This window comes from Huiozyma naganishii, chromosome 3, assembly GCF_000348985.1.
Source record: "Huiozyma naganishii CBS 8797 chromosome 3, complete genome".
In the NCBI taxonomy this organism is placed as follows: Eukaryota; Fungi; Ascomycota; class Saccharomycetes; order Saccharomycetales; family Saccharomycetaceae; genus Huiozyma; species Huiozyma naganishii.
The window spans coordinates 1,288,603-1,310,278 of record NC_035924.1 but is presented as its reverse complement, the minus strand read 5'-3'; the positions used below and the strand labels follow the sequence as shown (position 1 = coordinate 1,310,278).

At 45.6% G+C, this 21,676-nt stretch overlaps 6 protein-coding genes across 6 annotated transcripts; 3 read left to right on the top strand and 3 right to left on the bottom strand.

Moving 5' to 3' along the window:
* Positions 1-4,587: 4,587 nt before the first annotated feature.
* On the top strand, positions 4,588-6,426 carry KNAG0C06680 (uncharacterized protein; the record flags this gene model as incomplete). The annotated part of the gene is made up of 1 exon (XM_022607408.1): positions 4,588-6,426. One exon carries the CDS (start codon positions 4,588-4,590, stop codon positions 6,424-6,426), a length of 1,839 nt encoding a protein of 612 aa, XP_022464007.1.
* A 2,037-nt stretch (positions 6,427-8,463) lies between these two features.
* Positions 8,464-9,312, top strand: KNAG0C06675 (uncharacterized protein; the record flags this gene model as incomplete). Its single annotated transcript, XM_022607406.1, has 1 exon — positions 8,464-9,312. The coding sequence occupies one exon, from the start codon at positions 8,464-8,466 to the stop codon at positions 9,310-9,312; it is 849 nt and encodes a 282-aa protein (XP_022464006.1).
* Positions 9,313-10,606: 1,294 nt separating this feature from the next.
* On the bottom strand, positions 10,607-11,836 carry POT1 (acetyl-CoA C-acyltransferase; the record flags this gene model as incomplete). The annotated part of the gene is made up of 1 exon (XM_022607405.1): positions 10,607-11,836. The coding sequence occupies one exon, from the start codon at positions 11,834-11,836 to the stop codon at positions 10,607-10,609; it is 1,230 nt and encodes a 409-aa protein (XP_022464005.1).
* A 3,788-nt stretch (positions 11,837-15,624) lies between these two features.
* SKG1 (Skg1p) lies at positions 15,625-16,638 on the top strand (the record flags this gene model as incomplete). Its single annotated transcript, XM_022607404.1, has 1 exon — positions 15,625-16,638. The coding sequence occupies one exon, from the start codon at positions 15,625-15,627 to the stop codon at positions 16,636-16,638; it is 1,014 nt and encodes a 337-aa protein (XP_022464004.1).
* Positions 16,639-16,928: 290 nt separating this feature from the next.
* Positions 16,929-19,274, bottom strand: BAS1 (Bas1p; the record flags this gene model as incomplete). The annotated part of the gene is made up of 1 exon (XM_022607403.1): positions 16,929-19,274. The coding sequence occupies one exon, from the start codon at positions 19,272-19,274 to the stop codon at positions 16,929-16,931; it is 2,346 nt and encodes a 781-aa protein (XP_022464003.1).
* Positions 19,275-19,739: 465 nt separating this feature from the next.
* Positions 19,740-21,383, bottom strand: PCK1 (phosphoenolpyruvate carboxykinase PCK1; the record flags this gene model as incomplete). Its single annotated transcript, XM_022607402.1, has 1 exon — positions 19,740-21,383. The coding sequence occupies one exon, from the start codon at positions 21,381-21,383 to the stop codon at positions 19,740-19,742; it is 1,644 nt and encodes a 547-aa protein (XP_022464002.1).
* Between the last annotated feature and the right edge of the window lie 293 nt (positions 21,384-21,676).

Sequence of the window (21,676 nt, the reverse complement as noted above, 5' to 3'; positions counted from 1 at the left end):
ATCCCATTTGTTACATCTATTGCTCCAGATCCTTGCAACTCTTCTTGAACAGTGAACATCTGTTGACCATAAAGGTTCACCGCTGTCGAGTTAAATATTGGTGACCGGCCATTTGCACTAATGAGGCCGTCGTTCACAACTGGGATGCCGGATAAATTGGTAATTTGAAACCCCGTTAATGAGAAATTACCACTGTTCTCAATATATATTGCGCCCTTGTTCATGAAATCTTGTGCAATCTGCATCCTGCATCCTGCACCCTGTGTCAGCATACGCTCCTGTACTTACCTCTTAGGTACAGGTGCCCTGAGTTAAAGAAGGCTTTCTAGTCCAAATTTGAAAAGTCCGAAAAAATGAACTCTGCAGTACCAGTAATGTTGACAGATGAGGCAGTAGCATCGAATAACGAACTGCCACAGCTGTTCCCATCAAATACAAATTGCCGTAGACGTTCAAGTCATTATTGAACGTATAGTATCCGTTTGTCAGGGTTGAACTGCCACATTTTTCCATTGCCACGTCACCGTTAAATACATGATCTCCGCTCAACGTAACGTTATCAGTCACAACCAGCCCATCGGTTACTGTCTGCGCGAGAAGAGTGTGCGTGCAACAGGGAGGCAATCGTCAGTAGCACTATTCTGAAGTTTCCGGGCATCTCGGTTATCCAGTTGCTTGATCTTACAACACGATGTGGATAGCCATTCATACCATTCGCTGTTTATATAAGGATTGAGAGGGAATATGCCACCCCGCCGGCTTATCTCGTCCCATGGAATCGTACGCTTTGTTAAGCTCTCCACGGCCATCCACCCCACGTCTCTTTTCTGCAGGAAAATACCGCGATTGAGAACTGAACAGAGAGATAGCATTCCTCTCTCAGCGTTAAGTTAGTTTTTATATGTTCCAAAACGGGAAACAGAGTTCCGTTCGGGAAATATTGAACTTTTCTGGTTTCCTGTCAGTGAAACGGCGCAGAACCCGAAGGAACAACATACGTGGCAGGAGTTGCTCCAAGACCTGTCTCGAATGTTGAACTGTGTAATTGAATCTCTTCCTACCAGACTCTTTATCTTCCTGATATGCATTGTTCAATCACTCCCAAGGTTTGGCTTGTTACAGTATTTGACAAAACCGTGGGTCACGGTATCCAAGCCCCGAAGCGGAAAGAGAGGTTGGGGGGTTGTCACGCAATAAACTCTTTCGGAAAAGGAATCACGGCGTCGAAAAAATCTCTTCCCTGGATAAAACCCCTTCCCCGTTCGGGTGGTATAGGCGGTGTCCTAAAATCATTAATATAGCATCATATAGAATACGGAGCTGGTGCTGGAACAACGCGCTGCTGAATATTAAAGTTTCCTCCTGTATAGATTTTGGGAAACGGCCTTTCTAAAACGAATAAATCGTGACCCTGCATATGTGGAACCTTGAGGCGGGGCCACCAAGGCGCGCCGCTCTGGAAGAGTACTTTACATGAGACCGTACAATTCGCGACTCATGTTTTAAAGAGAAACAGTAGCTTCCCTTTCTACAACATTTAAACAATAAATAATAATCGACATGTAGTTCCTTATTTCCAACTTTTCTCTTGAGAGGTTCTGAGAATAAGCATAGAACGTACCGCAATTTATCAAAGTTGTTCACATTTTGGCGTAGCTGATAACTCGTTCCTAATAACTGATTGAACCACCGATACCGAGAACTTCTCTTAGATACGAAGTACAAATGGTAAACAAACAAGTTGCGGTGACAATCCATCATGAAATATATACAAGACTATAAGCATTCCAGCAAAAAATATCACACCGGATCAGCGTGTAGTTTTCACTTCGGATGATCAGGGTCACTTCAAACAAGTCATAATCCCGCTTCTTAATTGATGGCGACTACAAAACCAAAGACCAAATCTGCCAGGACACCTGTTTAGACCACAGTATAGTGGGTTAAACACCTGAAAAATGTTCATCTCCTCTGCCCACAATTGTTGAATCCCAAAAGAGCGCAAATCTTCAGTTGCCTAACAAATACCCACGTTGGCGGCAGGTATAAATGGTCGCAGTACAACGTTAGGCGGTTCTATCCCAAAATGCAGAGAGTTTTCATTCAGTTATATCCTATTTCTGTATCCTGTCTTCGAGAGACATATGCTGTGCCATTTTTCCCATGGGTTTTCCACATGTGTTCGGAACTAAATCGTTCAAAGATTCCGCCAATTAATAGTATGCCTTGCACCCTGTCATATTCAGTCCAGCATTGGTGCTTGGTGTGCTATCGTTCCAAGTCAACATTTGAACACCCGGTTTCAAAAGGGTACTATGCGACAATAGAGTCAACAACTGTACACATCCTGACCCATCGGGTTATCCAATAACTAATGACAGAACAAAAATCCTACTCACTGGTCTCACACGTCTGATCCTTTACACGAAAGATTACTTTCTGTCGACTGCAATATCTACTAGCACATTGGAGCGAACTGAATAACCAGTATAAAGGTGTAATTGTGGGCTAAGCAGCACAGGTAAAAGGTTGGAAACAAGAAAGTACAAGAGAATTTTCTTCAACTCAATGCCTGCCTGTAAGTGGTCCCTGTATATTTCCAAATAAGTCTGAGCTGTCAGGACCACCTAACTTCCTTACAGAGCAAAATTGCACTGTATAAAATTGCTGGAGATAAAAAGCCCAACGGCGTCGGGATGCACCCAATGGGTGAGATGGCCCTAAAAGATACAGAACAGCACATAAGCTCCGGACAAATCAAGAGGAATTCTCTCTGTATTATTATGTAGGAACCCGTATTCTCTTTTGACGTGATTGATGATGTCGGTACGCACATAGTCCGGCATGGGCCTTGTCACAGTCCTTATTATAGCTAAACTTACGCTCAAAATTGAAGAGCAGTTTCTATTCACATGGATTAACCGACACGTAATCACTCTTAGCTCAGGTAAGGTAATTAACATAACCAGCCTATAATTTCAAGCCAGGATATTTAAGGATGTTTATTGCTTTGTTAGTTATTAATTTGGCTTGCTGACCACTTGACTATGATCCACTATAAGATGCGTTCAGCTCCCTCATAATTAAGTATCCTTATTGAGTGGGTTGGAAGCTAACCCAAGATTACGATATCCATCGTACCCTCTACATTTATGTGAGTATGAATTGTGGATATCTACTTGGGAATGGACTCCTGACACATTATTACCCGATGGGATTCAGTACTGTGAAATATTAGAAGCCAGATATGTACGGACAACCTTCCAGGCATGCGGATGCTTACGTTATTTGGAAAATAATATAAACTGCAGATATGAGCCCCGACATTTTTGAAGACCGTCTCTAAACCAGGGACATACAAGCTAAAGCAGAGTAGACAAGAAAGTACAACTGCTATAGTTTGTATGGCTCCATATACGGCACTACTAAGAATATCAAACCGTTCCTACTTTTATAGAATATTAAGGCTAGTTACTAAACAAATCAATATATGACAGATAGAATACTCTGCTGGGAAAACATGCTGGATATAGAAAATGACGATGATAAGGATGATAAGAGTGTAAAGATACCATAATACAATGAATAAAGCCTATTCAACACCCTCTTTCGTGGCTGTTATTCAAAGAAGTATCAAGACTTGAGACAATCGTGCATCGTCTGATGGTATATGCATCTGACTATCTGCAGGGCGCACCTTATCGGCTAAACCCGTCACTACACCCAACTTAACTAAGTAAGAGTTTACATGTGGTATCGGAACAAGAGACCGCCTAGTTCGAAACAACGCTTTTCGCAACTCTCAACAGAACAGAGCTTGAAATTTGGAGGTACTCAGTTCTAAAATCGCGACCAAAATCACGCGCTACCACAACTGACCCTTTAGGGATTTTCCAGAGAACTCTCCGCAGAACTCTCCGCGGAACGTTTCCTTCCCTTTTGGAACAAGAATTAGCTGAACATGCAGTGCAGTGCTTTCCTGCACGAGGCATCCATTCTCGGACGGTTGGTGGCACGAGGGGCGACAGGGTTCGAGCTTTGGGCCCTGCCGTACCGCTTTGTATATAGGTGAAGCAGGAGAATGCAACAGGAAATTTTTGGGCAGTTCAAATGACGCCAGTAAGGCAAGACCGGTAAGCATGATGCTCTACTACATCGGGACCCTGCTGCTCGTATTTGTTTCATGGTTTCGTATTGTTGCGGCGCAGGAGGTGTCTGGTGACTTCGTTGTGACCAGTGACACGACCTTAAGCGGGGGTCGTACTTTCACCGGGAACGTGACAGTGGAAAAGGGCGCCACTCTAAGCCTGTAAGATGGATGCTATACATTTGCCAATGATGTGAACGTCTTCGGCAACCTGGTTGTTAATAACACGGACGGCTGCACCGATTACCACCTGTTTGATAATCCCACTTCTTCAGTCGTGATCACGGGAACTGCTGATTTCTATTCTTCCGGAAGTGCAACAATTGTAGTTGGAAACTTTCACAACTCTGGGTACCTATACTTTGCAGGTCCGGCAACAGGTGCCAATGATCTGAACTATACTATTTTTTTATTCTAGCACTCTTGTCAATGACGGCACTATGGATGTTGGAAGCAAGGATCCCTACACACAATTAACGCTCTACATTAAGCCATCTGCCAGTATTCCTTTGCCATTTGTGAACAACGGTATCGTGATTGCTACTGGTATCTCTAAATTAATCGATGGGACAGCTATTTCGGCTTCAAATGGCAAAGCCATAAGTCTTGACGGGGATATACAGGGCACCGGGATAATTAAGGTGACAAATACAGTGTTGGAGTTCCGGCAGGTAATGAACTTTGCAGAGACTCTCGAAATGGAGGACTCAGCATTGAAGTTTTCGAGCCAAACTCTTCTTAGCGTCAAGGTACATGGACTGAGCAGTTCAATTGTCATCCCGCCAAGTCAAGTTCCGCTTGAGTCCTGGAATGTAACGATGCAAGACCACGAGATCATTTTGGGTCTCCCTGGTTACGTCGAGAAACTGTATGGTATAACGGATCTGGACAATCGGATTGTTCCATGTGAGGTGAGATTAAGTGAAGGAACCCTTATTAGCGGTGGTGCATCAACAGCCGTAGCAGTTATTACGTTTGATATGCAAGATACTCCGGAGCCAGTGACAACGACAAAAGTGCCAAGTGGTGGTGCCACTGTCAGGGAGGTTACATCGTATAGTATTGGTATGACTAACGGAGCTTGTAATATTGGAAGTACTGTCTATGCAACTACATTTTCTCGGATGCCAAGTAGTAGTGTGTCTAGACATTCGTCCAGTGCCAGTTCGTTAAAACAGTCATCATCCGGTATTTCTCTGACAAGTAGTGCTATTGTTAGCTCCGCTGATCATCACATCTCCAGTGCAAGCCATCCCGCTTCTGGTTCCTCTCATTCTTCTTCGAGCACTGGTCGCTCAGACTCGTCTGTCTATGGGTCATCGAGTTTCGCCCCATCGTCTGTTACTGAGTCATCGACAACTGTGAAACCATCCTCCTCGGTGTCTTTATCTCCAACGTCCAGTTACCATGCTTCATTGACGGGTGTTCCGAGCTTGGATCCAGACCAGCGGTCGAAGTCGACACATGTATCGTTTTCCGTTTCTAGCAAATCTGGGAAGAAGACCGTCAGCAGCACATCGCACCGTGTTGTGCCCAGCTCATCTGACGCGGTATCTTCCCAGTCGAGAAGCAGGTCTACAAACTCTGGTTACAGCAACAGAACTATCTCCGAAACGTTCACGGCGAGAAGAAGCACAACAGCGGAAGAAACAAGCTTGATTGAGCCCACGGGGAAATCAAGATCAGGTACCGAAGTGTCCAAAACAACAACTGAGGTAGGAGAACCAACAGAGAGCTCAAAAAGACCTGCGGGATCGTTCGGGACTGAAACAGAGACTACCACTTTGTACACCAAGGTGACGTCCACCGTTGTTGTATGTGACTACACCACTAGTAAATCCAATGAAGAACTTGTTGCCACGCGCACCACATTCCCCGTCGGTTCCACTCCAGTAAACATAAAGGGCGAATTTCATACGACAACCATCATTGTTGCTTCGTGTACTGGAGGCTGCGAAGTTGGCGCAACAGCTCCTGGGAGGCTAACAAAAACAGCCAGTAAAGGTACTGGTGCTGGTGTTAATACTGCGGAACAGACTACTAATGGAAATGGAAAACAAACAACGAAATTTTCCATTGCAACTTCAACTGTGGCCACAGGGACTTCAAGAGGGGTTCAGCCTACACCCTCTGCTGGAGAGTTCTTCCCTGGTGGTGCAACCCCAACTAGAAGTACCACTACCGCAGGTGTCTCCATATACGGTGGAGGTGCATCTTCCTTGAACTCCAGTCTCTCCTTCTCTGTGATGTTTGCTGTTTTCTTACTGGGTGTTTTGTGAATGTTTATGGGGCCTTCCCCCTTTAGTAGTGTTGTGACCTGTTATATATCTACCTGATGTTAATGTTTTTAATCCTACTATCAGATCGATGAAATGGGCAGGGACCGAAACCTACGTTGTGTACTGGTCTGTTGTGTTTTTCGGAAGATGGACTATTCAGGATAGTACCGAATGAGGAGTTGTTTCAACCCGGCCTCACTGTATTACGCTACGCCGGTAAAACAGAAGACTTTGGATAAAAAGCAGATCATTTTGCAGCTACAGTCGAAAATCACTGGTTAGCACGCCCTGCAATAGCAAGGATTATTCCTACTCCGAGACTATCTCTGGTTACATCAAAGTAATGTGCTGAGGTACAGTTACGGGAAAACTGAGGAGCACATTCCGCAACAGATGGACAAACCGCCGAATTAGCATACTTTCATGAATTAACATTCCTTGATTCTGGAGGGGTAACTTTTCATATGGTTTGTATCGAAGCACTGGGAGATTGACTACGGTAAGATATAAAAAAATTAATGCTCGCCACATTCCATGTAAAATCACGAGGGGATAGATAGATGGAGTGCAGTGTTTACAGAAAAGCCAGCAGAAAAACACCAAATGCCGCGGTCAACGAAAGGTGAGACCCGAAAACGGACTCGCCTCCGCCGTATATGGAAACAGCAACTGCGGAAGCACTTTTCGCAGGAGGGTTGACACCAGTGGGTTTTCCTTGAGCGAGTGGTGTTGGTAGGGCTCTGTTTGGAAAATATTGTAGATCAATACATTAGAAAGCTGAAGCCTTTTTTACAGGTTATCAGCCCTGTCGAAGCTTCCAGATCAAGAATCCGCCTAGACAAAGTCGGCGATTATGAAAAATGGATTCAAGTATTGATCGTAAACGCTCAAAGAACTTGTTTACCTTTATGGAAGTATCTGACAGATGATCAAAATCGGGTTTACGATTTTAATTACGAGGTCATCTCTGAGTCTTCGAACGACCGTGATATCATTATTGGTATTTTGAGTACGACAATTATGAAAGTCATTGAGGAAACCAGTCCTAATAAAAGGGTCCTCAAAATTGTCGACCAAGTTTTTTATGATGGTAACCTCACAGGTAACGCTCACGCAGGAAAAATCTGCCTGCAACGGATTGCCACAGAATTTGGCAAACCCAGAGTCACTGACGTGCTTGAGGTCATCAAAGAGATTCAGAAAGGAACTCATGGCGCTGAAGAAGCTAACAAAAAGGTCCAATTTATTTTAAAGAACCGGGCTATCTTCCAAAGTACCACCTTTCCGGTGGCCCTATCCATTCTGGCCGTTTCTAAGGACACTCAGAACAAATTACTAATTTAATATGGTAATAAGTCAGAAGTTAACATTAATGAGTTTTATGACTCTGTGGACAGATGGAGTGCGGAAGATACTGAATCTTCGGCTACTTCATCTGCGTTCACTGCCAGTCACAATCAGTACAGGAAAGGTCGATTTAGGTACTGCAAACGGTGCAAGGGCAGACATGCAAGTGAGCAATGCCAAAAGGGAAAACAAAAGAAACCTTCGAATCCTTGCTGGCTTATGTTTCTGATGGGGACGACGATGCCGATCCCTATAATTGTTTCTTAGCAGATGTTGGTGCTGCATTAAGCACCGACACCGAAGGAGGAAACTTCAAGTCCAAGAACTGGTATTTGGATAGCGGGTGTACTAACCACATTACCAACGATAAAAACCAGTTCAAGGTGTATAAAGAAGGTGACCAGGGCCTTGTGAACGGCATTGCGAATTCTCTGCCAATCGAAGGGAAAGGAAATGTCCAATTGGACAAGTACACTGTTAAGAATACCATGTAAGTTCCCAACTCCCCTTGTAATTTGTTGTCAATCTCAAAGATGACAAAAAGGTCGGGAAAGTTTGCGTTCTTTTCCGAAAGCAGGGCATAATATTGGGAATATCCCTAACACCGTGATCAACAAGGCTAAGATCATTGGAGAAATGGAAAAGGGGTTGTACAAATTTAGTACGACCCCCGCCAAAAGAGCCTATTGGATGGCTGCTCTGGATGGCGTAGCTGATAAGTCAGTCACATCTGTGACTCCACCCATTGTTCAGAGTGGACTTGCGCCTGTCACGAAAGGCGAATTATGGCACCCAAGATTGGGCCATCCTGGTAAACTGGTGTACGACAAGCTTGCCAAGGAAATTGGCCTAGCCAAGTACGAACCTTCACCCTACTCCCTCTGCTCTACGTGTGTAACCGCAAAAGGACAACTCTCCAAAGGTGTTATTTCTGACTTTAAAGCAACTGCACCATTGCAGTTAGTTCAGGTTGATCTATGTGGTGGTTTCCGTTACGAGGAATACGTCGACTCTAAATGTTTTCTGACCATCAGAGACAGCTACTCACGGTATTATTTTGTTATTCCGTTGAAGAATAAGGCTGCTGCGACTCAAGCCCTAATTAACTGGATTCACCAGCAGGAGAATTACTTCTCCATCCGAGGAGGGTATAAGGTAGGCACAGTCCGTACCGATAATGGCGGAGAGTTCACAAGTAACGTCCTCCACGATTTCTTTGGGTCCAAAGGCATCACGCATCAGTTAACTGTTACTCATAATAGTTCCCAGAACGGAGCTGTTGAACGTGTCCATCGGACTTTACAGGAGAAAATGCGCTCACTCCTTATTGGAGGGCGTGTCCCACCTTACTTGTGGAGCGAAGCTTTACGGTGTGCTGCGTATTTACTGAATCGACTTCCCATTTTGTCTCGCCAAGGGAGCGTCCCATACGCACAATACTACGGTGGTGCAGATGGTCCACTAAGGTTTAATAACCTCCGGACTTTCGGTTGTGCAGCATTCGCCACACATGGATTTCCGAATGATACCTGTTGGTGAATCGCTAAGTCTCAATTGTGCTTCAATCGGACTAACCGAAGGTTTATTTATCGCGGGGTTACCAGGTCTCAAATGCCTGGTTTTAGTATGTTGGTCGTGAGAACCATTTTTAGTTTGAGTCTCGTTCTAAACAACTAGATCAACAGTTTTAATCCAGACGGTGTTACCAGTATTGGTGGTAGAGATTTTGAAACTTAGCCGATCTTCTATGGAACTCCCCGCAAGGGAAGAGCTAACAGTTACGTACCCCAAAGACGATGACTAGTAATTTAAGAAGACTGTGGAACGGTAGCCAGTTTGAGGTGTTCCAGTGGCAAGAGCAGGACCTGATATGGAATATGTTTCTCCTCATGGTTAAACAAAGGGGATTTCACTACGGAAATTGCTTTGCGTTGAGAGTACAAGTTGAGAAGGTTTATGTGTAGCGATGATTTGAAGTTAGGCAGTCTACGTTTAACATGATACTGTTTGTGAAGTGGTAAATGATAGCATTGCAGGGGAAGGCTGTTGAGGATGTTTCTCTATCTGTTATTTTAAATCATGCTGAGAGTTACCTAATACTGGGTTTTGCAGTTGAATTATGAGCCATATGCGACGGAGTTCTGCTTCCCCAGTCCTACCTGAATAAGGTGTGTGATGGGAGGCTGGAAACAGATTTGAGTTGAATAGGTGTGTAATTCACTGGGGTATAGGTGGTATAATTATATATACTGTGCATGTTTACTGTTCCTGGCCATGACGTGCAAGCGTGTTGTTTCCTCAACCAAGAATAATGCCTGTCGCTACAGTGCCAGCTGGTACTTTTTTAAGAACGATAAATATGGACAAAGCGCCGCAATAACACACACACCGCAGGGGTTTCCACTGTCGCAACTGCAAACAGTGTAAAAAAAGCTTCAGCTTTCTAATGTATTGATCTACAATATTTTCGAAAGTCTATATTAATAAGCGAGTAACTATGTGCTTGCTTTCTTCTATCCTGTACATTGCTATATAGGACCAAGTGAGATTGGAAGACTTTTCTTTTGTATACAGTTTTCCATCTCATTATCGTCTAGGATGATGTACCCCCACATTATAATTTAAGATCATGTCTCCCCACCAGGAAGTCACTTATTTGAGAGCATGAGCCGAGCTCGTTAAGTATTCCGGAATATAAGTTATACCAGTACATCATAAATTTAAAAACTACTAGTTGCTATCTTGCGTCTTGGATTGATTCATTTTCTTTATTTCTGGGTTCCTTCGTAGTGCGCTTGTTTACTTTTCTCGCCTGGTTTGCCGAGGTGTAGTTTCACTCTTTGATAAAAACTGCAGCTGCCCCCATCCCGGTGCCAATGCACATGCTAACAACGCCAATTTGGTTGGGCTGCAACTCGTGCAATATTGTTGCGATCTGTCTGGCTCCTGTGCACCCCAACGGGTGCCCCAGTGCGATTGCTCCACCACGTGGGTTTACCTTACTGGGGTTGATACCAAGTTTCTCGATGCAGAACAGAGCCTGTGCGGCAAAGGCCTCGTTGATCTCAAATATGTCGATTTCTGAGACATTCAAGTGAGCGTCTTTCAAAACTCTTGGGATGGCGAATGCTGGTCCCACACCCATCACTTCTGGGGGGACTCCTACGACTTGGAACGCAACGTAGCGACCCATGATTGGTAAGTTCAACTTCTCCGCGATAGATCTCCGAGCCAGCAGAACTCCGGCAGCTCCGTCTGATACCTGTGAGGCGTTACCGGCGGTTGTGGTACCTTTATCCTTGATAAATGCGGGTCTCAGCTGGCCCAGGCTGTCGCTTGTGACATTAGGCCTGGGACCCTCGTCCGTATCGAACATTTTACCCGATGGTAGCGGTATGGGTAAGATTTCCTCCTTGAACAGGCCCGTTTTCGATGCCCTTTCGGCCTTATTGTAGGATTCGGAGGCAAACTTGTCCTGCTTGGCTCTGTCGATGGACCATTTCTGTGCAATATTTTCGTTTGTGAATCCCATCGGGATCAGACACTTGTTGGCCCTCTTGTCCGTCTTCAACTCGTCTGAGATTGTGCCCAGCGAGTTAATGTTTTTGTAGTTTTGCGTCATCGATTCGACTCCAAGCGCCAACCCAATGTCGATTTGTCCCACTTTGATCTTGTTAGCAATATCGTTCACCGCCGTGAGCCCTGACGAACACTGTCTGTTGACGGCGACAAAGGGCGTAGTGTACGGAATACCGGCCGCGAGACAGGCGGCCCTGTGTTCCGTGGCTCCAGCGCCAGTGTTGAGGACGTTCCCACAGGCCACCTCTCCAATGAGATCCAAGTGGTCCCTGATCTCACTGGGGAACGACGCCACTAGCTGTAGCAAAAACTGGAGCAGTATGTAGTCTGTATTAACATCCTTAAGAGACCCCTTGAACCCCTTGGCAATGGCGGTTCTGTTAGCGGCAACAATCACCACGTCGTCAGGAGTAGTATCAGTTGAAGAAGCTGGATGAGCTCCCCCAGTCAAGTGGTCCTTAATATCATTCAATCTAGCAGACATGTGTCAGTTTGGTTTGGAGATGAGGGTGGAGGGGGAAGGAGGTACAGAGACACAGAAAGCAACCATCAAGCACCCAAACTGGCCCTTATATATACCGTTTCTCCCGTTAGGGCGGCAGTCCGTGGAGCAGCCATATGGTAGCGCCGCTCACAAATAAAAAGAGCCTTTACGTTAGACCTCGGGCGGGATTGAAAGTAGGTAGTGGCGGGATTCTACGGGATGGTACAAGTGATGACAGGGTGCTGAAACTGCTGATAATAGCATATATGTTCGGGGCAATGCTGTTGGTATGTAGAACAGAAAAAGATTTTCAGACTCAAACAATCTTCCACTCGCGCCATTAACTGCTATATGCACTTCTGGATCTCTACTCTTTAAAGTAAGACTTTCTCAGTTCCCAGCCATACTTGGCTCAGGCTTCTCAACTTAGTCACACTTAATGTAACACATCAATATAATTAAGCATAAAAGTATCGAACGTTTAGAATGAGAAGAACAGAAGTACTTTTTTTTTGAGAACAAACCGGTCACGGTAGTTAGTTTGGAAGAAGTGATTAAATTTCACAATCGAGCAATTGATCAGGAAACAGAGGTCATACGTTCGTTGGAAAAGTATTGAAGGATGCTCCCAAAAATATCCCTTTTTATTGTCCCGACTCAGAGGGAAACCAATATCTAAATCAATTACAGAAGGGCGCCTTTTTAACTTGGATCCGCAGTCAAGTTCAATCAGCTGGCGCTTATCAGAGAACGGCTGAGATGTTTGACTCAATTCCTGCATCCGTCCCTGATAAGGAACAGTCAACCCTTGTGGAAGGCGATGGCGCCGGAAATTTTGACGAGGATACTTTGACTGCTTCTTCCAATGAGCCAGCGGGTATGGAGTATAATTGTCTACAAAACAGCTCGCTTGCTACAGCACATTTGGACATCCTATGTGACAATCGAAAAAACTCTAATTTATACAAGTTATTTTTTGTTGAACTGAAGGATAAATCTATGGTTTGTCAGTTTTACAATAAAGTAGACAACACGATCTGCCACGAGATTTTAGGTTTTAAGAATGAAGAACTACGGCAGAAGAATGCATCAAAATTTTCTGAGCGTCATATAAACGATCAACATGCTATTCATATAAAAGATGTTTCTGCTGCTTTTTTTGTATTTATGTCCATCACGACCAAACGTTGAACGTCTGAGAAAAAGTTAGAGTCGAAAGGAGCAAAGAGAAAGGTCCAGCAAACTTTGGCGCATTGGCTGTGATGGCAGGACTGAGCTATTCCTTCTTTGAAACCAATTTTTTTAAAAAATTTGCTGCCAAGCACTTCCCAGAATGTCAACATATGTTTAATAGAAATAATGTTTCAAAGCACATCAGTGCATCTGGCGCGATGGTGAGTGCAGGAACTCTTGATTTTAGTTATCGCCGCTTTAACGTTTTGAAAAAGATCAGATTGCCTTGGGTATCTATAGAAACAGAGGGCTAAACATCAAACAAGAGGACAAGTTGTATCAGTGTTACGATCAACCTTATAACCAGCAATATAGAACGCGCTGTTTTTCCGATTCACTTCGGAGAAGTCGAAACGAAGGAGAAGGAGGCGTTAACAGGAACTTTACTGTCAGTCATCAAAGAGTTATCTGTATCTAAATTTCTGACCTCGTGTTGCACAGACAATGCATCTGCTGTAATATGTGCAGCCGATTCGTTCAAAGGAGACGAAAATTTTCTCTTTTTCGATCCTCACAACGGTTGCACTGTTCATCAGATCCAATTATTTGTGAAAGATTTAATAGATGATATTATGGAGAACTTAGATCCAAATACCGAAATTATGATGAGTTCTGAGGAAGATCTCGAATCGGTCCTCATAGTGTTTCCCCAAATATTGTTAAACGTCTGATAAAACTGTCCACAAAATTGAGAAGGTGTTCCAGTTTAGAAAAGAATTTCAAGTACTATGTGAAAACACTACCGCCGTTGTATCGCAACACCAGAGGGAATTTGACCTTTTACTTGTTGGAACATTATTTGAAAAATGTGGAAAGAAACAAAAAATTCCACACAAAAAATTTAGATATTGATGATGGGTCTATTTTTGACTTGTGCGAAGCAGAAGTGCCAGCTTCTTTAACCTGAATGCGCTTCCATGTTGAAAAGGCAGCCTTCTGTGATTGATTTAGCCAAACTCCCCACCTGACAATGTCTTTAACCCGGATCAGCACCTGGCGCCGCCTTGAATGCTAGAACGTGGGAAAATAAAGTCTAGCTCCGCTTCATTAAATTAAGTAAAGAAACTATAAAGGTAGTGGCGCCGAAGCTCCCACATATGCTACACCCTCTATGTCTCTTTACAATGTCAAATTTGAGAGTCAGTCTGAACAGGGTCTTCTTTCCTCACTGATTCTGCCAGGCCCGTTCATTCTGAGTTGGGACAATATAAAGGTATATTTTTGAGAGCATCCTTCAAATGAGCATATATAACCTCTGTTTCCAGATCAATTGTTCGAGTTGTGAAATTCAGTCACCGGTTTGCCCTGTCATTTTAAATTTTGGAAAGTCTTATTAAAAATGGAAAAATCAAGACCGGACCTCTTATATATGTATATAATAACGATGCTAGGTTAGATCTTAGCTCGAGATTAATGACTGAGGGCCTGGCAGACGTATAGAAAAAAGAAGCTCAGAGAAGAAGAGCGAGGTGGGGGGAAGAATTCCAGTAGGTGGAATATGTGATCTTTATATCATAATCAGTTGAGAAAAACGGGTTTGCTGCATTTTGGCATGGAGATCCAGAAGTACATGTTGTGGTTAATGGTGCAGAAGCAGTTTGGAAAATGATGTTTGCTCTTTATAATTTTTCTCTTTTCCAGCTTTTTGGGACTTATCACTTCACACGGAGAGTGAACGGTATCACGTTCACTGAGAACACTGCAGATGCAGTTCTACTTTCCAGCATGTCTCCACGAATTGTTCCTCTTAACTGCCCTACCTTTTACAATATCATTATGCTATTGTAGCGTTTCCAGCACGTGCCAATTTTGCACATCACGTGGTTCTTAGACTCCACATCAGAGCAGTTTTCCACTACCCGGAGTTCTTTGGGGGAAACACAATACAGCACATTTATCTATATACCTTTTGGACAGAGCGCCCACCACTGTCACTGTTATCCCGGATGGGCAAATACCACACAACAAGAAATACTCGTGTGTGTTTTTAGCACTCGGTCATCATTTATACAGTTCCGCATCTGTCAATTTTCGATTCCGCACCAGCATTACGGTTCTAAGAACCGGGTTCTTAGGAGGTTTAGCGATGTCCCCCTTGGGTGCTCACGGGAACCGAAGGGGACCCACCGAACACTACCATGACGGTGCACAGTGGACAGTGCCCGTGCTCTGCCCGCGCCTCCGCGACAGATCCGGCAATGCCTTACCGCATCCGGTAGTATTGCGGGGCACATTGTTCCGGTTTAGGAAATCGTCAAAACAGACGGAAAAAAGTCTCGAAAAAACTTTTCTCGAGCAGAAAATCGCGATATAGAGACACGGGACTCTGTACAGAAAGCGCAGTGATTGGGTTCTTGTTTACCTGGATCATCTCTTCAACCTTCCATTCTCGATCGAAAGAGTTAGCGTCTTACTTGCTCTTTGGCTGCTGCCCAAAAAATAATTTAGATTTGTGTGCGGCAGAACGAAAGATTTAGTCGTCTGCTGCTGCTGCTGTTGTTTTCCCCTCGCTCCTCAGCACAAATACTGTGATACTAGTTTTTCTTTCAGGGTTAATGGGAACAGTCGGTACCGCAGTCGGATGCGCCGTGGGAATTCCCATTGGTATTGGGATTCTTGTTGCTGTCGCATTTTGGTACAGGCTGCAACGCAGGTTTCAAAGAGAGTTGCAGGACGATAAAGAGCTGGAACGTGCAGTTTACGACGAGAGCGGGTTCGTCGGTTTCGACACCGTCGAAGACCTGAAGGACTCGACTCTCACGTCGAGTGATAACCTTGCGGAACCCCGTGAGGGGTCAACAAGGCACGGTAAGCCCAAAAACACGCTATACATTCCGGCGTACAGAAGGAAGATCAACGAGGCGCAGCGAAATAACTCCGTGCTCGCGGCCCCACCTTCTGCAAACGTCTCGCGATTGTCAATCCCTTCCGTTGTGGATTTTCAGGGCCCCCCGATGCAAGGGTACCACAACAACAGCTCTCGCCAGATCAGCGTCTACGACCAAATGGTCCCCTTTGTCGCGGCAGATGGTCAAAAGCTTTTCGATATTGATAGCACCAACGTGCCGGACAACTCAGACACACAACCACAGTCTGCCACGGGTCAAGGCGGGATAATCAAGAACTTTCAGAACCAGGATTTGGGGTCATACTATCCAATGCTCCACAACCCGCAACAACAGAAATGGCTCGGGTCGTATACGGTCTCGGAGCGCGGTTCCTCCTTGGGATCGGTATCGAAGATGGATAACAGCACAGCCGTTAGCAACAACGCGTCTGGAACCCCAAAGAAATCGGCTCAGCACGCAAGCACTAACTACCAACCACCACCACACAGCCCTTCGGACCTTGGCACAGCAACGACAATTGCTACGACGCCTCAGGGAACACTGCCGATTGACAACACGGACTACAAACCTGTGGGGACAGCCACTGATCAATACGCATTAAGAAACAACTACGACGTGGACAACACTGGAATGATAACAGAGGAGGACCAATACGAGAACGAATTCACAAACTACACAGTAAACAGAAGGCAGTTCCTTGACAGTTTAAGACCCAACTGATTGCATTAAATACAAGGAAGCCAGGCCATGACCACTCACTACATGTCCCTGGTGGGAGGAAGAATAATACCATCCCAAAAAAATAATAGAAGGCTTGTTGTCTATTATCATCTATCTATATATTCTTACATACCCGCTTTCATCCCTCTTCATAATAAAGGCTACAATACAACGTTTTAGCATCCAAAAGAAGGAAGAAGAAAGCACAGCCACGTCGCTTTGAGAGCTTATTGAGACGGGCGTGAAATAAAACGTTCCCGGCTTTGCTCATTTCCCAACAAAAGAATATATTAACTTGGATTCAAGGGCAACAAAGGATCGATGCTATCGTTTGTGTCACTGTGCTTACCATCATCCGTTTCCTTATAAGTATGGTCCTCGTGTCGCGGGCCAGCCTTACCAAGTAAAGAGGTAAATAGCTCGTAGTTCGGACTCTCGGCTACTTGCTCCACGCCCAACCCAGTCGCTCTATCATCGCCACTGTGATGATGCTGATGTCTGTGTATGTTCTTATTGTTAGCTAACGAACTCAGCGTTTCCCAAAAGTCTACACCGTCCTCTGCGGAGGACACAGTAGAACCCATTGTCCCTGGAGATGTTTGTGGTACAGGGTGGTCGTTCGTTGTGTGTGGTGTGTGGACCGTGCTTAAAGGGGTGTTCGTGTTTGTCGAGTTCGAAGAATTAGGTTCAGACCCTAACCCTTTGGCTCTCGTCCTCCGTCGTTTTTTACTCCTTCTTCCTTGTGGGGAAGGTTGCCCAGGTGTTGGATTCAAAAGCTTACTCAAATCAGCTGAACGCGTGTTGTCTGAAGAATCCAGCTGGGGTCGTATCGTAGGCGGCAGATAGTTGAAGTGTGCGCTACGATTGGGACCAACATCCGGGAGTTCGCTGCCTGGGGTGCTATAGGAACCTGTAGAGCTCGAGCCTGTCGTATGGTTCGACCGCAACGTGGGTGCTATAATGTTTGTCGAGGATGACGGTGTACCATCGTTTGGGTAAAAAAGTGACTTTGAGTTTGGATGTGGATTCGTCTTGTTGGAATCATGGATTAGGTTGCCGTTCAATCCGTTATTTTCTAAATGACCCATATCATGAGAGTGATTGTGAAGGTGGCCAGTGATAGCGGGTGACAATTCGAGTCCTAGATTGTTAAAGTTGGGAGTTTTGGAGAGGAAATCGTTTTCTCTTGATTCGTACGGTGTCTTTCTGTCCTCTTCATCTCCGTTCTGGTTCTCATTTATTGTGTTGGTTTGATTGACGAGCCCATCAAACACATCCGTGTTCAAAGCTGATATGTTGGTTGACGACAAAGACGTGGGGACTGGTGGTGTCGTGCTTCTGTGAAATTGATGGACGTAGTTGGAGGACATGGATCTCAAAGGTGCGTTTTGCGAGTCGAACTCGTTAGGTCTCCTCAACTGTGATCCGTAGTGATGGTGAATATGCTGATGGATGGATACTTTCAGATCGTATTTTCTAGCCTGCTCTACCAACTCTTTTACTAATTGTGTATTGCTAATGGTCCCGTTAGAAATGGATAAGCTCTTCCCGTCCTTAAGCACGAATTTCCATTCCGTTTGTGTAGAGGACGGTGCCGTTTTTTTCCTGTGCTGATTTCTGAGTCCCAGAGAATATTGTTCGTTGTGGGTGTCCCGCAGCGCATGGTCTGTAGCGTGAGGGTACTGCAGATTTCCCTGTGATTCTAACGGTTGGTTGGATGCCGCGGAGCAGCCATTATCTGATGAACTACCGTCGTCGTCGTCATCCTCAGCTTCATCAATCTCTTCTCCTGCTTCCTCTTCCTCTTCCTCTTCCTCGCCTGAACCTAATGAAACCCTATTTGGTTCCAACCGTTCTTCAACTGGTCGTTTCCTCTTACCCGCTTTCCTATCAGTTTTGTTACACCGGATCTCTTCCTCTTCTGCGGGGCCTAGCTTGACTGCCTGATTCTCCTTCACAGCCTTCGTGATAACTTCGGACGCCTGTTCGCGGGCTATCATCGTGACTATCTTTCTCCATCGATTCCTGCAGGTCAAGCTTGGTCTGGACTCCATCTCTGAGGAGATTTTCCTCCATTTGGTCCCGTACTTCTTCACTTTGCTGATCAACAGCAGATCCTCCGCCTCTGCCCACTCTCTCAGCCTGCCCTTCGACGACGGCCCGAGTACCTCCGTGTATCTCTTCGCACACTGGTCCTCTGTCCTGCTTGCAATCTCCATTGAGACAGCCATCCAATGTGGGCCGTACTTTTCATAGAGTTGTAGCAGCAGCTTGTCCTCCTCTGGTTTCCAGCGGCCCTTTTTCACGTTCGGGTCGAGCGACCCACTCCATCTCTTCCGGAGATCCTTCCCCGTGCGTCCCCGTTGATTGAAAAATGAGGCCAAACTATCCCAGGGGATCTCTTTCGACACTTTCAAAGAGGTTTTCGTGTCCCTCACATCATCGATGCCGTTGATGTATCCCATAGCGACGACGGCGTCGTTTATCAGCCGTCGCAGCTTCTCGTCGTCCTCTTTCGACCACGAGTTTCGTCCGGCACGTCGGTGTGTCTGGTACCCCAACGAGGCCGTGTAGTCCAGAGGATTGAAGGGCCCTGTGCTGGCTTTCTTCTTATCCTGTTCCTCCTCCATTTCCATTAAAGAGCAGGTTAAACCCAAGGGAAAGAAATGAATAACTTGTTGGAAGAAACGTTCCAGGGGAGGGTGTTGTTCGAAGAAGCGGTTAGTATTGGCGGTGGTGCGGTGTGGAGGGGTACTATCAACCACTCCCAAGGATCAATCAAAAGATTCAAACCTTCACTGTGTGAAAGCTTCAATTGCTCATCGCTTCGAAAGAAAAAAAAAAAGAAGAAAAAGAAATTTTTTTTCCAGTTTTTTTATTTCCAAAACAAGAAATGAGTCACGTGACTGTCCCAAAACGGAAATATGTATCGGAAAAACTGTTTCCTGAGAAACGTCCGTAGAAGAAGGCGGGGTGGAGGAGTAGTAGTAGCACTAACAGTATTTACTCGATTATATATATATATATATTATATTGATCATGTTTGAAATAACGAGGTTGCGGAGCAGTATCTGCTCGGAACGGTCACTCTCGTTGGGTCGTTATAGGATGGGCCCCGCGGCCAAGACGTCTGGTGTGGCTTTGTCCTGGTAAATCTTGAAGTTTTCGACGAAGAGCGACGCGAGGTTTGAGACTGCGCCGTTGTACTTGGCCTCTCCCTGGGCCCAGTTCTTTGCTGGATTTAGTAGTTCGTGGGGGACGCCGTTGACTGCGGTGGGGACCTCGAGGTTGAAGATGGGCAGCGACTCGTAGTTTGCCTGGGCCAGTGATCCGTCGTGGATGGCGTCCAGGATTGCCCTTGTGTATTTCAAGGGGCAACGCTTCCCGCCCGAGACGTACGAGGAGCCTGTCCACCCAGTGTTAATCAAGTAAGCGTTTGCCTTGTGTTCTGACATTTTCGCGGCTAGCATCTTTGCGTATCTGATTGGGTGCAACGCCAAGAAAGGTTGGCCGAAGCACGAGGAGAAAGTAGGTTCCGGTTCAGTGACACCTTGTTCTGTACCAGCCATCTTCGAGGTGTACCCAGAGATGAAATGGTACATGACCTGTTCTGGGGACAATTTGGCCACTGGTGGTAGTACACCGGAGGCATCACAAGTTAGCAGGATGATATTCTTCGGGTGCGAATCGGCAAGACATGGGATCTTTGCGCTTGGGATGTATTCGATCGGGTAAGCGCACCTTGTGTTCTCCGTGATGGTCGAGTCGTCGTAATCGACCTCGTGTGACTTCTCGTCGTACGCGACGTTCTCCAGGACGGACCCGAATCTGATCGCGTCGAAGATCTCTGGTTCCTTCTCCGCGGATAAGTTGATACATTTAGCGTAGCATCCACCTTCGATGTTGAAGACACCTTGATCGGACCAGCAGTGTTCGTCGTCACCGATCAGCAGTCTGTGTGGGTCAGCGGACAAAGTGGTCTTACCTGTCCCGCTCAACCCGAAGAACAAAGTGACGTCCCCATTTTTGATCCCCTGGTTGGCAGACGAGTGTAACGTTAGCACGTTATGGTGGACGGGCATCAAGTAGAACATAACGGTGAAGATCCCCTTCTTCATCTCCCCTGCGTACTCTGTCCCCAAGATAACCATCTCCATGGCTTTGAAGTTGATTTCGATGGTACTCTTCGAGGACATATCCTGAGTGTGCATGTTGGCAGGGAATTGCCCCGCGTTCCACACGGTGAAATCAGGCTCACCAAAATTCGCCAATTCCTCTTTACTTGGTCTAATCAACATATTGGTCATGAACAGGGCATGGTACGCTCTAGCACAAACGACACGGACTTTAATCCTGTATTTCGGGTCCCACCCGGCAAACGCGTCCACAATGTACAGATGGTCTCTCGTTCTCAAGTAGTCAGCGGCTCTCTCACGGTTAATCTCCCACGTTCTCTCCGAACAGGGCTTGTTGACGGGGCCCCACCAGACGTTATCCTTAGAGGTCTCCTCCTCCACAATACGCTTATCCTTGGGGGACCTACCGGTCTTTTCACCGGAGTAAGCAATCAAAGCACCAGAAGACGCAATCACGGTCTTCCTCTCGTGCAAAGCATCCTCGTACAAAACAGCGGCTGGAGCATTACGCCTAATCGTAATGACCTCCTTAGACAAGTTCAATTCCCGTCTAATTTTCTGTTCCACAGAAATAGCGTCCGTAGCGGCTGAATTCGATTTAGAGGGCATATTGGTGACGGTTACAAAAAAAAACAAAAAGAACTCGTTACAAGTCAATTGTACCTGAAGCTCTTCAATTGATTGGTGTCGCGTATCGAGAAACAAACGAAACAGAGAAAGAAAACGAGAGAAACTAACACTTCCGTCCCACAGACTCTTTCCTTATATATAAAATAATTACGTACTCCTGTCTTCGAGGGCTCTTCTCTTCCATTCTATTGTGTACCGCTGCCAAAGGGTTCCCGAGGCTCGGAAGCCGTGTTTTCTTTGTGTCAAAAAAGGCGGGTTTTTCTCCATCCGTC